The sequence below is a fragment of the Ictalurus punctatus genome, chromosome 3 (genome assembly GCF_001660625.3).
Source record: "Ictalurus punctatus breed USDA103 chromosome 3, Coco_2.0, whole genome shotgun sequence".
Classification (NCBI taxonomy): domain Eukaryota; kingdom Metazoa; phylum Chordata; class Actinopteri; order Siluriformes; family Ictaluridae; genus Ictalurus; species Ictalurus punctatus.
Window position 1 is genome coordinate 29982927 of NC_030418.2, and position 17699 is coordinate 30000625.

Sequence of the window (17699 nt, forward strand, 5' to 3'; positions counted from 1 at the left end):
ACAGAGTCGTAATAAAATATTATGCATTACTGCAGACTCTGCAGATTTCTGTAAACACCCATGCAGGGACTTTATTAAGATGAGTTTTCTTGGCATTAGACTAAACACATTGGCAGTTTTATAGGCTATAAAAATTCAGTGTTTGGCAGGCTGTATATAACAGCACTTGGACCTAAAGGTGTTATTGTTCTAATAGAAAAAAAAAAAAAGTCTGTCTAAAATCTGTCGGTCTAGATGAGCAGTGCTGCTCTAAAGTCTGATCAAAATTGCTTTTTTTGACAGAAGTGTTAGGTGTTGTGTTATAAAGTGTATAGTATGTTATTAGATCTCACAACATGAGGAGAAATCTCCTCCATTTGAGTGTCTTCTGGGAAATAGAAATGGCCAGGGATATCTGCAGCAGCGCAATGCCAGCTGTGAGGCCGTGTTCAGCTGCAGAATGGTGGAAAATTAGGACAAATGCTTCAGCACACACTAGATGAACAGACGAGAGCGTTTTGAGGTGTAGAGTGGGCTTTGGGCAGTTGCCAGTGAAGGCAGAAATGAAAGCTTTCTCTGACTTTGGAACATCAAATGAAGGTCTGCAGTAAGTGTGGAAAATTGGAACTGCACTCACTCATCCTGATACGGCAATCCTTGCTTGAAAATGGATTTTCAAGCAAAACAACAAAAAAAAACTCCTTCAAATAGTTTGCAAAACTATCTGGGTTGACTTTGAGTTAGTACGTACCACGAAATACAAAACCCAGCCCTTTGAAAGTCAGAAAAGTAGCTACTACAGCCACAAGTATATAACTGTGGATGAAAAAAAGAACTAGTGAACCTCAGACAAGAGGCAAAACCATAGCAGAGAAGATTAAACAAGTATTTCATCAGCCAAGCCAAGTATTTCCCACTGGTTCTGTCAGTTTTAAGTATTGAGTTTCCATCATTTTGGTGTGAATCATGAGGAATGTTTACAAATGTGAAGAAGGAATGAGGGTAAACTAACGTTATGTGAAATATATCTATAACACAGAGACAATATTATATACCTGCAATAACCTGTTAAACTTGACTGCATGGCAATGGGACCTAACGTTTTATTTTCCGCTGAACCAACAAGTCTGGAAAACTCCCTCATGTATAATATATATTTGCTCTTTTCCTTATCCAGTAGATTAATGGGAACTTCACTCGCATCTTCATATGGGTCACTTATTGAAACAGAACAAATTTGGTTTGTACGCTACTGGTTAAATAAACCCATTCAAAAGTTTATATAGGGTTTCGGGAGAAGCTGACAGGAGACAGGTTTGGTTATGTTTGGGCTGAGTTTGAGTAAGGTTTGGTCAGAGGTTGAGAGACAGGTTTGGTTGAGGTTAAGTAGAAGTTGAGTAGAGTTTAGGCAGAGGTTGAGAGACAGGTTTGTTTGAGGTTAAGTAGAAGTTAAGTAGAGTTTAGGCAGAGGTTGAGAGACAGGTTTGGTTGAGGTTAAGTAGAAGTTGAGTAGAGTTTAGGCAGAGGTTGAGAGACAGGTTTGGTTGAGGTTAAGTAGAAGTTGAGAAGAGTTTAGGCAGAGGTTGAGAGACAGGTTTGGTTGAGGTTAAGTAGAAGTTGAGTAGAGTTTAGGCAGAGGTTGAGAGACAGGTTTGGTTGAGGTTAAGTAGAAGTTGAGAAGAGTTTAGGCAGAGGTTGAGAGACAGGTTTGGTTGAGGTTAAGTAGAAGTTGAGAAGAGTTTAGGCAGAGGTTGAGAGACAGGTTTGGTTGAGGTTAAGTAGAAGTTGAGTAGAGTTTAGGCAGAGGTTGAGAGACAGGTTTGGTTGAGGTTAAGTAGAAGTTGAGAAGAGTTTAGGCAGAGGTTGAGAGACAGGTTTGGTTGAGGTTAAGTAGAAGTTGAGAAGAGTTTAGGCAGAGGTTGAGAGACAGGTTTGGTTGAGGTTAAGTAGAAGTTGAGAAGAGTTTAGGCAGAGGTTGAGAGACAGGTTTGGTTGAGGTTAAGTAGAAGTTGAGTAGAGTTTAGGCAGAGGTTGAGAGACAGGTTTGGTTAAGCTTTAGTTGAAGTTGAGTAAAGTTTGGCAATTGGGTAAAAGACAGGCTTGGTAGTGTTTGGGCTGAATTCAAGTACAACAGGCAGTGGCAAAGAGACAAGTTTGGGAATAAACTAAAAGGAAGGTCGGGTCAAGTTTGTGCTGAATTTGAGTAGAGTTTAGGTAGAGGCAAAAAAAAGACAGGTTTGATTGTGTTTGAGTAGAATTTAAGATGAGGCTGAGAGACTGACTTGACTGAACTTAAGTAAAATTGGGAGGAGTTTAGGCAGAGCCTAAGAGACAGACGGTCAAGTTTGGGTAGAACTCATGGACAGCCTGAAACTTGGTTGAGTTTAATTAGCATTTGGGAAGAGTATGGTCAAATATAAGTAGAATTTATGAAGAGGTTAAAAGTTAAGTGTTTGAGTTTAGAATTTGGGCAAGAGAGGGGAGATGCTTAGAGACAAGGCTTGTTCAAGTCATTGTTATATACAGAGATTAATTTGAGCTGGATCCTGCTGGAACAAGATCTTACACCTCCAAAATATAGCACACCTGCGTTCCGGAAACTTTTTATGTGGATCCGGCACTTCTACAGCTGTATTATAAAAACAAGTAGTTTTCGTTTTTAATTCACCAAAAGTAAAATAGAAACAAAGGGCTGCAATAAAAACGCTAATCTTATATTACCGGTACGCAAATACTGCTAATAGCCGATCAATAGGCTCTATAACATAATGTAATCATTTCATGTTCAAAGTTCACCTGAATTCGTTGTCGCAAAGCGAAGCCTACACTCACGTAGCATGCATTGTAGAGTGTGTCATGATGAAAAGAAAGCAGTTACTCATTAACAGCATTTTTTTAAGAGCACAAACAATCACAGTGAGAAAACGGAGCAAAATACTAAACAGACAAGAGTCCAATCCAATCCTTGGTGAGTGGCAGTAGGTCACTGATGAAGCAGTTTGGCGACCGTTCCCACGACTAGCAGTGATGATGCTAACCTGATTGTGGAAGCTTTTTAGAACCTTTTATGAGGCTAGACGTTGTCAACCTGCGCATGGCTTTATGAGATCGACTGCCCGGAATTAAATAGAGGTGACATCTCACGTACAGTCCTTTGGGCTTTTAGGGAGTACAGAGACTAAATCCACAAAAAGATCCAGAAGGACTGAGGCAGTCGTTTGCTACTGTGAAAACCATACCAACCTCGAGTGGAGAATGAGCGGGGTTTCTCCAAAAGGAATCTCATTTGTAGCTTGCAGCGTGAATCCCTTCTCATTCCCACCATGTCGCCTCTGATGTTTTTGAACATCGTGTGTCCACCACTTACAAAGTTCAATCCTGAACCATTCGTGCGCTCATGGATACGTAAGGGACATAGGGAAGAGGAGGAGGACACTGATGTGATAGCTTTGTGGAATATTTTGTGTTAGGTAAGAGACTTTTTTCTTGATTATGTTGTGCAGTCAGTGGTAGTTTATTGTAAGTAGGCCTACTGTATGAAATGTAGCTTTGTTTATGAAGTGCTTTGGGCAACTGTGTTTTGCAGCTAACTGAGCTGACGGCACATAAACTGATAGAATGAACAATCCATAAATGTTTCCCTTCGTACTGAGAATACACACTGCAATAAACCTGTTACGTCGGTGTACCAGGGTGATCAATTACACAGGCCTACCTATCAGCATTGAATATCGCTGGCTACGTGAGATTCTAGAACACTTTTACGTGTCTGTAAGTTCGGGGGCTTTTGCGTGCCTCCCGACTTGCCGGATCACCACCCTCATAGTGTTCCAGGACCTGCAGATTTACAAATTAAGCAGTGGTTATTTAGTTAGGATTCAATTTGAGTAGAGTTTAGTCCAAGATAGAGAGAGGGGTTTGGTTGCGTTTGAGTATAAACTGCATACAGTTTAGGCCAGGGGTTTCCAATCTTATACACAAAGTGCCGGTCTGGGTGCAGGTTTTCATTCCAACCAAGCAGGAGCCACACCTAATTCCACTTGTTTAATCAGTTGATCTTGGCTTTCAATAGACTCAGGTGTGGCTTCCGTTTGGTTGGAATGAAAACCTGCACCCACACCGGCCCTTTCTGGATAAGATTGGACACCCCTGGTTTAGGCAGAGGTTGGGACACAGGTTTGATAGAATTGGTGTAGGATCTGGGGATAGGCTGAGGGACAGACTTGGTCGAGTTTATGTAGAATTTGGGAAGAGCTTGGGCAGAAACTAACAGACAAGCTTAGTTGAGTTTGGACAGTATGTAGGGAGAGGCTGGGAGACAGACTTGGTCTAGTTTGGAATTTGGGAAGAGTTTAGGTAGAAGCTGAGAGACACATTTGGTTGAATTTAGGGAAATAGAGACAAGCTTAGAGATAGGCTTGTTAAAGTTTAGCCAGAGTTGGATATTGGACTGGTTAAGTTTGACTAGAGTTTAGACAGTAACTCAGAGAGTTTGGTATAGTTTGATTAGAGCTTGGGTAGGGTTTAGGTAGGTGTTGGCTGTGGAATGATTAGAATATGAATGGAGGGTCTGGCTCATGCCTGGGTGATGGGGGTGAAGGTTAGGTAGGCATCAGGAGGCTTGACATGTTTACGACGGAAGGCTTAGGCCTATTTGTGCATGTTAACAACCCTTGAACTGTGCTTCCATCTGGAGATGACTGCTCATCTTGCACACCAACAGAATCATGGTGACAGTCTAACCTGGTAAGGGGAAACAGCACTGGATATGTACAGCACCATCTGCTAAAGAGCACAGAAGATGATCACCAGTGGACGTTTTCAGTGTGCACTAACTCAGAAATAACTGAAAACCGAACCCACAATTTGGCTTCCATCTCTTTTACTTGTCCAACATCATCTGAAAAGGAATTTGGCGTGAAATATGGCTCATTTTGACCGTGTTGATTGCCATGAAGTTCTCAGAAGTCATAACTCATTAACATATGGCATTAGATTTCATTAGGGGACAACCGAATGGTGTTCCACATGAGCCAGATTCGGCCAGTAATTAACTTAGAAGGATGAAATTCAAATCCAGCCAGGACATTCTTCATAAAACATACTTCATTAAACATTAATCTTCCAACTTTGTGGTGTTATTTTGCAGCTTACAGCAGTAACAGTAGCCTAAAGTACAAATAGTCTCTTTCCCATATAAAGCCATGCAAGCGCAACAAACTCGGAGCAACAGAAAGATACTCTTAAACCAGAGTGCTCTTAAACCTCAAGTTAGAATAAAAATAGAAACCAAGGGTATGTTAGGGGGCTTCAGAAAGGGTGCTTTGCTCCTGACCTGTTTGTCATGACAGAATTCTGGCCCTACTAATCCCTATTCTTCTATGTTTGTACAGTATGTCAAAATTTATTTGCACAACGTCTGGTAGTTGCCTTCCTTGTTCTGAGCCTATTATTGTTTACTAAACTTTGCCCACACACAGCTCCCCTCATTCTCACCTCTTTATTTTGAAATCTCCACTCCCAAATCAACTGCTTCCCAGTTTCACCATTTTCCAAATGAATCCCAAGTCACCATTATAATCCCCCACCACAGTGCAAACCCACAATTTCAGAAATCTGCTACATATAATGGAATATGTGGTAAAGGATTAATTCTTATTTGAATGTGTGTGGTCAGAATTGTTTTAATGGCAAAACTCATGCTGTTTTTTCCTGATAGATAAAGGGTTCAGTAAGCTTCTTATTAAGCTTCTTAATTACATTTGAAATAAATTCAAGACTAAATGCTTTATTAAGCCTTACTCTCCCACACACTAACTATTTTTTCACCTCTTTCTTTTGACTGTATTCTATGTCCAACTTTCCAAGTTAATATGGAAAATATTGTCCTCAAATGAACCTTGATTATAAACCCACAAGTCAGGCATCACATTTTAGAAGTCGGCAATATGTATCATACCATCTGTGGTTAAAAAGCTGACAGTGAGAAAGGATTTATTCCTAACCGAATGTGAGTGGTGGGCATGATCTCAGTGGAGATTCAATTACCAAGCTCCTGCAGATCTGGACTAAATTAGACTTAGAACATAGACTGAACTCCAATCGACATTGTTGGGCAACAATTTAGTTTTGCATTAGGATTAATTTGTGTCCAGATCTTTATTGATAGTGCATAATGGACTCAATATTCTCAGGAAAAATGGCACTGAGTCCAAATTGGTGGTACAACCGGTGTTACACCAACATCAGAAGTCTAATCTAACAGCTGTTTCTCCAAATGAGTGAATGGCACCATGATACTCGAATGAGTCAATACCCCGACAAACTCCGTTATACACTTAGCACACTCACCAGGTCTGTGTTCGGTAGGTCTTGATACTCTGATGAATAGAAGGCCATAGTCTTCACAAAGCCATTACCATCACTGGTGGGTTTAGATGGCTGGGCGTGCTGCCGATATGTGGCGCTCTTGGGAGTCCAGCAGAACAGGATGATGGATTCACGGACACATCGTTCAATATCAATCTCTACAAAGGGAAAAAAAAAAAATACACAAAAACTAAATTAAAATTACTCTGCAGTTTGGCTCAGCTTTGGACTACTAGTACTATTATACAGAGTTGGGTCCATAAGTATTTGGACAGTGACACAATCTTCGCCAATTACAAAACAATCCTAATATTTATGATTGTTAGTTTGTCCAATTACTTTTGAGCCTGTGAAAATAGAGGGACTCTGAATCAAATGTCTGTAATTCCTAAACAGTTAATGCAATATGTTTGGTCAGCTCCCTGAATTAAAGCTCAACGTCTACACTTCGATCATGTTGACAGTTTCATTTCAAATCCATTGTGGTGGTGTACAGAAGCAAAATGACAAAAATTGTTTCACTTTGGACAATTATGGACATGATTACTGTATGACTGAGAGTATGCCGTGACTCAACCACCATTTAATTTCACTATGCAGGTACAGTATTACTACTGACTTATTTGACTGCAATATTGCATTTTCAACTGTCTAAGAATACCTCTAATAAGCTGCTGTATAATTGTATCTACAGACCCAATTTCATCGTATTTGTATGACACTGTATTGTGCAATGACAAAGATATTCTATTCTATTGCTGGTGAGGTTGTGAGCTCGAATCCTTGTACCACCAAGCTGCTTACACTTGAGCAAGGCCCTTAGCCCTTCATCTGCTCGGCTAAATTGGAAGTCACTTTGGATAAAAATGTCTACCAAACAAATGAATGTACAATGCAACTGATGCATTTTCCCCAAAGAGTCCTCACTGCTTGAATATATCAAAGACCAAGACTGGTCCTTCTTGTGTAAAACATAAAAAATCTCCATTATAGATGTACCAAATTGTATTGAAAATACACAAACAAACAAAAGTAGATAATAATAATAATAATAATAATAACAACAACAACAATAACAATAAAATAAACTCTACTGTGTGGAAGGGATATTTTCAATGAGCCAAGCACCTGAGTAAAGAAAACCTTCGCTGTATGTGTAACAAGTCTAGTCCTTGGCACTTTTCTCCGAATTGGACTACACAAGTTTACTCAGTCTGGGGCCTATAGTACCATTGCCTTGTGTATTTTTTGTGTTTTTCCTTCTCCCAATTCACCAGATTAAACTTATCAGCTAATTAACAGGCTCGAACTAGGTTGAACTGGGCTAGTCAAAGAGAACAAACCTCAGGGCCAGGGCCAGGACTGAGAAACACTGTTCTAGACAATTTGGAAATGCTGCATGTGGTTGGAAACCTGAAGTGACAGGCGGCTTCTGGCTAAACTGATGAAAATAAAATCTATTAAAATGGTAAAAACGTAAAAGCTCAAATCACAAACACAGCCTAGCTTGGAATAATCACTGGCGTTTGTTTTTTTCCAATTAAGGCTGGCTGACCATGCAGAAAAACTCATTCAAATTCTCGATTCCAGCAATCTAAAGTCTGTTCCTGAATAGGACATTGGCAAAAATGCAGCCAGCAACACTCACACACTCTTCCAGTGGGAGATCATTGAGGATAGGATGAGATTAGTTGCTTCCTCCAAACATAACACAGCCTCACCCAAGTCACGCTGCTTAAACCATGGCTTAGAATATGGGAATTCACTGGATTAAAAGTGGGATATAAACAAAATAGGAATCGCAATGCTTCTCATTCTCTCTGATACTCTATTCACTTTCTCCTCAGTTAGTGACAGGGGTATCTAATGAGGTGTTTCAGTGTGACTGGGCTGCTATTCAAATTATACGCAACGCAAGCGTTTCCTCACATTACGGCGAGAAAGTGAAGAGGATGGATTCAGCTATTGGGTCATGGTGTGTGATTACTCTTCTCAGCAAGGGAGGGAGAGAAAATCTGACAGGAACAGGAACGTGAGGAAGAATGTAAATGTGCCTCAAAATTCTTCAAGACAGAGACGGGATAGAGTGTCCACGAGACAGAGACGTAAAGGTGTCAAGGGGGGAACAAGTGGAGACAGAAGACGACATTCAGACTCCCCTGACTCATGAATGTTGCATGCAATCACTCTCAGCCCTTCAAGGCAGCACTGCCAATGAGAGCCAGACATATGCCATCCAATTAGTCTACATGTCTGAAAAGCTTTATTTTTTTAACACGAGCCTATTAAATGGTATCGGTTTGAGAAATTATCATGAGCAATCACACTGCCAAGCTGCAAGTGGTAGAAATAAAAGCAACAGAATTTATTTTCCAACAATCTGCTGGAAAAATTGTTCCATACCATCCAGTTTACCAAGGCAATCCTGAATTGGTGTCTCAAAGGCATCATAATGGTGGACACAGTGCTTACCAGATTTCCCATCAAGCAACTACTTCTGATACTTTATAGAACACAATACAAGGCTCAAAGCAGTTATAGAGAGGACAGAGAAATTACGGAGACAAATTCTGGGGTAAAAGTCAAGCCTCGACTGAGCTAAACATTAACGACGCCCTAAAACCAGAGCAGAAAAAAATATGAGATCATTAAGGACCATCTCATCCCACCAAAGTGGAGCATCAAACTTGATCAAGCATCAACTGGTCATAATCAACTGGGTCTGTTGTTCCATTAGAGTCTCCAGTGGAAAGATTTGGGGGAAAAAAACCCCTTCCCGAAAGCAAACACTCCTCCATCATGTTCCGGTGGTGTACTAATAGCACTCCGTAGCACCACTCCATTACGTCTCTGGCTAATGGAGCGTGAAGGCAAGCGGCACTGCATCAAATGCACAAGCGGAACACGCTCCTGCTCCAAGCACAAGCACAAGCACAAGGACAAGGACAACCATTAAAGCTAGAGGTGCCTCGCAGCCGAAAGAAACGAAGCGAGGGTGACCCAAAATTGAGGGCTTTGCCAAATAAATAAATAAATAAATAAATAAATAAATAAATAAATAAATAAATAAATAAAAATAAATAAAATAAAAATACATAGTGGTACGAAGCAACAACTTCTCACACAACTGACAGTGTGATTCATAAAATTAATCGACTGTAGGAAAGGAAAAAGGCTCATTTAAAAGAATTCAGTAAAACCAGAAAACGTCAAATTGTCTGATTAGAAAACCTTCCATGGAATTGTGAGAAGTTCTGTCAAAACATGTGGCCGGTTAACCAAAGAATTTCTCTTTTATGATGTTCTAGTTTGGAGAGTAATAAAACCACTCAAATGCATGACAAAGGGTCTTTAAGTCTTTTGTTTTTCCCCTACATGTCCAATTTTAGATATACAATATATTTAGCACAGAAAAAAGTGAACAGTGCTGAAAGAGAGTGATAAATTACAAGCCCCGACTACAACCACATTTATTTATGCCATATAGTTTGGTATGGAAACGGTAAAGGAAATGTATTCCTCTCTGCAGAACTTCCTAATAATGTAAAGCTTGTTGAAGTCAGAGCTGAATTGATCAGAAACGCAATATATCCATTTATACATAATACAGTGATGTTAAATTCTTGATTGTGATTAGTCAGATACAGAAACACTCCACATAAACGGATAAAAAATGCAATTGTTGAGATGGTGACATTTTCTGTGAGGAGACATTTATTTGACCATTTATGGAAGGAGTCTCCAGTGTCGGCATTTTGTAACAAATCAGAGCTAAAGCAGTACGTTTACCAACAAAGTCTTTGCACTTGGATGTTTCTTGTATAACATTTCAAGTAGCATTTGTAGTCTCATTAACCTCAAAAGGACAAAAAGAGAGGTTAGTGAGGGAAAAACTGTTTATAGCTGCTTTAATGTAAGTGATACCGGGAACTAACTTGTTTTAGGATGTTCTACTACATCAGAAGTACCTATTAAAGGATAAAAAAGTATGACATATTGTTTGCATTGGCAAACTCCTGGGATCTACGAGGAATAAAACACTTCAGGGTGTGCTCATAGAAGTTACTAGAAATATTATGCATTCATTTAAAAAGCAGTCAGAAGAGAGAAACTTCTAGAACCTGTTGGCAGAGCAGAAAGGAGACAGAATATAATAGGAATAGTGGAGAAGCAGAGGAGTTAGTTGGATTGGATTGCGTTGGGTTGCTGTTGTTGGAACGTGAGAAATTGTACAAGAATCCCAGCTGCACTTGAAAGAGCACTTATTTGTGTCTGTGCTAACAGTTAGGATAAATGAAGAAAGATTATTCTTGGGAAGAATCCTGTGTGCTTGCATTCCTCCATCCACCTAATCTGCAAAACGAAACCAGGTTTGAAGTGTAAAACTGACTCAGGGTTAAATTTAGAATCGCTAAGCTAAATCTCACACTATCGATCCTGTTGAAGCAGAGCAAAGTCTACACTGACTCTACACTGTGCAGTGCTGTGTTTGAAATCAGACCACCCTGAATAAGACGCCACTACGATAAAGAACCCGCTCGGTATGTCTGTGCTTTCTTGCTGTTGGTCCCGTCTGCTGTCGGGTTCACTCAGAGAATCATTCCACACCTGTGACTCAGATTTTGAGGCTGAAAGATCCGAGAATTTCCTTACGTATGGTCGGACTGTAACAGGCTTGTCAATGGGGATTAACTCGAGCGGTTGCCATTCGAAAGTTCACATGATAGAAAAAAAACGAGAGAAATGCGGAGCACCTGGGAGAGTTAAGCCTAAGATGACATTAAGAATTCATGAACCTTCAGTAGCAGAAGAAGAAAACCAGACTTAGTGCAGGAAAATGGTGTGCAGCTTAACAAGGTGTACCTGGAAAGAAGGACTGAAAATGTCCTTATAATGCTCTATTGCATGTTGCTATAACACAACACCATTGAACAATGGAACGATGCCTACTAAACATGTCATTATTTTTAACGACTGCTGAAACAGTGGTACATATTTTATTTAGTACTTTGTTTCCTGCCAGAATTGTGCTTTACAGGCCAAGCATGCCAGAGTATACAAGAAATTCAACTCTAAATACACTCCAAGTTAAAAAATATCACACAGAAAAGTCTTTGTAACCCGTGTTTTTGCCCTTTTTTGTTTCCCCCCTTTCACTGAAATACGAGTTATATTTTAATTAGAGGGAGGAATTTTAAACATTCTCAGAATATTCGTCAAAGGACATATTCATCTGCTAAAACAGACTCTTCCTCACTTCCTGCTTTGTCTATGGACTTACTCATCCTCACTCTTTTTATAAGAATAACCCAGTCATACCCCAGTCATGTTACAGGTTTGTATTACATCAGAGATGCCTTTATAAATCCATTATTTTGGATGTATAAAGGATGGCCTCCTGGATGGCCAGGAGGAGAGGTCTTCAGGTGGTACCCAACCTTCTTAGAGTGCTTCGACCCTTAACCTCAACACTCTCCATATGGTGGGTCGGCAGTGGCGGCCAACTCTCTGTTCTTCTCGTCCCAGATTCCAGCTAGTTTTCTCCCTCTTATGCCAAAGCCAACAGGAGTCTCTTTCTGCCACTTCTCCCAGCCTGCGAACTGTACTCAGACACTCCTGGACAAGTTGTTGGTACTTAGTTTTCTTTCTTTCTGCTTCTTCCTCAACTATGAGGAAGAAGCAGAAAGAAAGAAAACTAAAGAAAACAGTCCCCTCCCACAGGACTGTTAGTTCCACCAGGATAACTTTCTTCCCTTCTAGAGACCACATGACAATGTCTGGTCTCAGAGTTGTGGAAAGTACCACCTCTGGGAACAAGAGTGGTATACAAAAGACATATATACCATTATTATGAAAGCTGGAATAATGCATTTCTTCTTTTAAAGAATTATATAAACAAATAGTAGTCATATTAAGATTTTCTCTGGACTTCATTTTGCCAAATTGGGTATCATAACACATATTTTATTGAAGGAAAATTGTTTTGAGACCAAAACAATACCATGGATTTAGAAAGTACTTTTTGTATGAAGCAAAAATATGCAGATTATGAGGAAACTAAATTAGGTGGGTGGCTCAAATTGAGCGTGACAGAGAAGGACTGTGGGAGATTTCAATTGAATCCATTTGTATAACACTTTTAACAACAGAATTTGTCAAAAAGTAGCTTTACAGAAAACCTGTCATGTGTCTAATTACATAATTAGAACAACTAAATCCAACCTATTAAAAAATGCCAATTAGTGAAAAAGCTTTCTTTTAATAAATAGACTAACTAACTAAGTAACTAAGCAACTAACTATTCCAGAGAAATGGATATCACCATATAGTAACAATGCACAATAACGTTTTGTTTCCTTTTAAGTATCTTTAACAATATTACTAAATTAATATTTCATAGTATTTTTTTTTATTATTTTTTTTACATTATTTCATGGTCAAGAAACTACAAAAAATTGGAGAATATAAATCAGGAGTAAACCATTAGAACATTTTGAGTGATAGGGTTTTAAAACATCAAGGTGATAGAGTTCAACTTAGTTAAGAACATAAAATGGCTTCCATTTAAACAGATTGGTTGTTAGTGTATGATCTGATTTTTTTTTTTGGTTGATGTTTAGTGTTCAGTGTTACAGAAATTCGCAGAGGAAAATGTATTGTGAAACAATAACTGTAGCATATTACACCAGGTTCCAACAACTATAAATTCACAAGAACAGCACACTTACACCAAAGTGTGTGTCAAAAGGAATGAATTGTTAGTCTGAGTGAGTGGTTTGTAATTATAGCTTGTTACAATACCTACAAATCTGACACAAAAAAATCATGTTGCATGCCAGCATACTGTCTCAGCCTGACTGTTTACTGGTGCAAATCCCGTCTGTGCTCCAGCTGTGCTACCTTCTACTAAAATCTTGCGTGTGATAGAGAAGTACCTCCTGTCAGGACCTTAAAAAGAAACAATGCAGACAGTCAAACTAAATAGTTTCAGCTTTACACGGTCCACATTCAGAGAAATTCAACTTCTAGTTGGGGTGTAATTAGGACAATATTGGCAAGCGCTGAGCATTTGCCTGGAGCTGATGAGATTTCTCTGGCAGTGTCAGATGAACAGGGTGCCACCTGGCACTGTGTGGACATTATTCTGTAGTAATGTGTGCTTGTGTAAAACCTCTTGTTTCTACATGTTCAGGGCTAAAAGGGTCTTATATGAAAAGTACTGATAATGATGCCTCGTTAGAATACAAATAAACAGGAGTACTAAAGAGGGCTGATTATATATATATATATATATATATATATATATATATATATATATATATATATATATACACACACACACACACACACACACACACACACAAACATGCACAGTAGGGTTACTAAATAGTAACATCAGAGAAATTGTAACAAGGTCATATATAATTTGCTTTGTAATTTGATCACGTCTAGGCTTGGACAAGAGTAATATTTCTTCACAGATGCAGATTTATTATTAGACAAGGCGTTCTTTTATAAACTAAGGAATTGTTAAAAAGTATATGTGTTATTTATGGTGCATGTAGTCGTGGGGTTTACACTGTTGTAAATGAGAAATGAAGACTGGAAGGGATTTACAAATACTGTTTCCATCATTCCAACCAACGCATTTGTCTTAAAGCTCCAAGAATCTCACTTTCTCTGCTTTTCTGAATGCGTCTGGCAGAAGGAAAAAAAAATGGCTTTTAGCACTTTTTCAGCTACGTAAAAAGACGGCACACTGTCACCATTTCCTGCTTATTAGCCGGTTTATAAATACCGAAGTTCATGGACTGTCAGAGGGAGTTTAAAAAAGCTTATTGTAAACCATCATGGAAATTACTACAATTAATAAGGAAAGAATGAAACAACCGGGGGGGGGGGGGGGGGGGGGGCATGCTGTTACAGGAAAACAATTAATGACAGGGTGGTGATGTGGAATGACGTGAAGCGGAATTACTCTCATCACCCTAAAGATTATGTTCCTATAATAGCTCAAACTGTTTTACTTCTCTAATACCGCAGTGCCCACATTTACAACTGTGTATTTATTAAAGAATGGCATATTGTAGTTTTTAACTGTTTAAAATGACATTTAATGTCATCGAATGTCTGCAAAGTAAGCGCGACAAGTCAAAAACTGTTAAACGCTATAAACAGTCGTTCCTGTCATTCGTTAGTGAGAAACTGCAAAGCTCTGCATCCTGGAGCCTTTCATATTGCAGAAACATTAAAAGTTACAGCTTTACCTCTAACTGTTACAAAACACTAACACTGGAGACTCCTTCCAAAGATGTTAAACAAATGTCTCCTTACAGAAAACTATCAACAATGATACTTTTTTTTTCATACCACAGTGCTGTTGACTGCTCGAATCTGATTGGTCCGAAGGTGTGCGTTATATTTGTATAACAGCTATAACATGGACAATAGGTTTATATTAACGCACTGGTATTCTTTCTATAGTAAGAGATCAAACGCAGGGACTGTTACGGTGGATGATACACATAATCTACGATTAATAGTAAACAGATTTGATGTTTAACAAAGTAAAATCTATAATAATTGATGTGGTAATGTTTTTCGTTAGAGACATTTATTTAACATTTACAGAAGGAGTCTCAGTTGTAAGAGAGAGAGAGAGAGAGAGAGAGAGAGAGAGAGAGAGGTCCGATCGAGCGAGAGAGAGAAAGAGATAGGTTGGTGAGAGAATATAACGAAAGTGAGAACAGAAACTAACTTGTATCTCGGACAACAACGTTCAATCTAACTATAAACCATTAAAATGCATGACGTTGTGTAATATATTCAACATTATAATCATGGCAAATTGCCATGGTATAAGCGGAATAACACGCTCCAGACCATGCAGTTATATCATAATAATGCACTTCAGAGGTAATGCCCTCCTGTCCCCAGGGCATGCATTATTTTCATATAACAGGTTTAGCACATTCATATAAGCCTTGCAGCCAGAACTACTGTCAGAGCTGCTGTCATGAAAAATTCATCAACACCTTCTGAACAAACAGAACTGAGAATTCAACAGCGTCGTGGAAGAAAATAATATAAATATCTACGAGCAGGACCTTAATCAGGATTTCAAAACACATGTAGAGCTGTAGATCAATCCTGATGTTCGGGATGTTTTCTGAACATGTCCTAGATGTAAGAAAACCATATTCCACTGGCTGAGCTGTAAGTGAGATTGGAATGTGATCAGATTATCCACACTACCTCCAGATGTCGAGAGGTGCGTGACGGAATCTCAGGCAAGTATAAAAATAAATAAATAAATAAATAACAACAACAAAAAATATTGAGGCATTAGGATGAAAATCTACAACGTCAGGACATTTCCAAAACCATAGCAACAAAACACTAGGAAAAAACAAACATGACTCTCATGCTTAGACCAAATCATAGTGTTTCCCCATCCACAGCGAGATGCTCACTGTAGCATTTACACAGAATTACATACAGTCCAGTGCAAAAGTTTGCATGGAAAATGGAAAAGAGAAACGAAAGGAATTTAGGTTCGGTTTCAACAGAAACTACTGAAAACCCAAAGTAGACAAGTATAAACGCTTACATTTACTTAATATGAAGGCAAACGTCCAATAAAAGATTCAGAAAAGAAAAGCGGTCTGCTCATTGCCTCTTGATGATAAGTGCTGAGGCTTAAAAATCTTAAATAAACATCAGCTCACATAAATAACATCTTTTTATATGGTATACATGTTTCCATGGAGCATCCGCTTCATATTTTAGTCAGTTTATATGGAATCCCTGTAAATGAGTATATGACTGTAGAAAATAGGGCTAAATGATACGGCGATACATATCATAGGACAATAGAATAATGTCTATTGATAGATATTCTCATATTTACATTTACGGTATTTATTAGATGCCTTTATCCAGAGTGACTTACATTTTATTTCATTTATACATCTGAGCAGTTGAGGGTTAAGGACCTTGCTCAAGGGCCCAACAGTGGTGGCTTGGTAGTGCTGGGGTTTGAACTCATATCCTTCCAATCAGTAGCCCAAATATCTTAACCACTGAGCTCCTACTGCCCATATATCATCCGTATCACCAATGCCACAGAATCCAATTTTCGGCAGCCAATATACGGCAATATGGTCGGAGCTACGAGCTAATAGTGGTGTGCTGTAACAAAAACAAAAACAGGCATGGAGGAGTGTGACACAGAGCAAAACTCTCCGCAATACCCTGATACAGAACAGGCATCAATCGAACTAAAAGATGAGGACGGGACGTAATTCTGTCATTTGGACGTAGTTTGGGTATAACAAATAAGACGTTTAGAAGGTATGCCGCAGATCAGTCATGAACGCACAGTTATTTCGTACAGACAATTTTTTTCATCCACTTGAGATAAAACATAATATATCATGATATATATATCGTTTCAAGATTCTAAATCATCCATTATATGATATACGATTTTATCCATATCGCAGGAATCACAAAAAAACTGCAAAATCCTGTACGGGCTGATTTGAACGAGCGCCTTAATATAAACCTGTTATTTGTCCTGCAGCCAGAACTACTGTCAGATAGAATCAATAGAATCAAAATAATTAGAATATTAAAATCCTTTTGGATACTGAAGTTAAGGTTAGTTTCAGGTACATGTATCAAAGAATTAATTAGCTACAGTAGGTCCTCATAAAGATAGAGAAAGGTGTGTGTCTGTGTGTAGCTGAGAGGCAAACAGTGTGGAGTGCACAACCACGATCCAGGCATATTTTACCTTTATAAGGAGTTCTCTAACCTCACAATCTTGCTGAACCTTGCCAGTAAAAAGAACACATATACTCGTGTGCCGAACAGCACCGCTGCTTGGACACAGCGCAACACGTGAACATCTGCTCAGAGCTTTTTAAACGTCCATGTGCCTCGAACCCCTGTGTGAAAGGCACGAGTTGGTGAAGTGCTCAGGATGAGGTGTTTATATAAAGCAGTTGGGAATACATTAGAAACATTCTCCAAACCTCTCTGTGTTCGGGTGGCAATTTCAAACTCTTTTACTGCAGCATCAGAAATGTATTCGTATAACACAAATCCCCATTTAACTGTGCAGCCTCTAAAGTTTAAACTATAGCGATTGTTTGATCTGTTTTCACTACCTTTATTTCTAGGCTTTGATTTTTTTTTTTTTTTTTTTTTTTTTTTTTTTACAGCTACAAGATTTAACCATAAACACTCTTAGAAAAAAAAATCTCCTTAAAGCTTCCATGGAGAACCCTACAACAGAGGGTTTCCGTTAAAGCTTCCAAATAGAATCCCATTAGAAACCTATAATC

General features: G+C 38.8%; 1 protein-coding gene across 1 annotated transcript in view; it reads right to left on the reverse strand.

The window, feature by feature from the left end:
- Nucleotides 1-17699, reverse strand: part of tbck (TBC1 domain containing kinase) — an 82740-nt gene that overhangs the window by 12385 nt on the left and 52656 nt on the right. The window contains exon 23 of the mRNA XM_017463303.3: nt 6331-6506. Coding sequence (XP_017318792.1) covers nt 6331-6506 — 176 coding nt within the window. The remainder of the gene's footprint in view (nt 1-6330; nt 6507-17699) is intronic.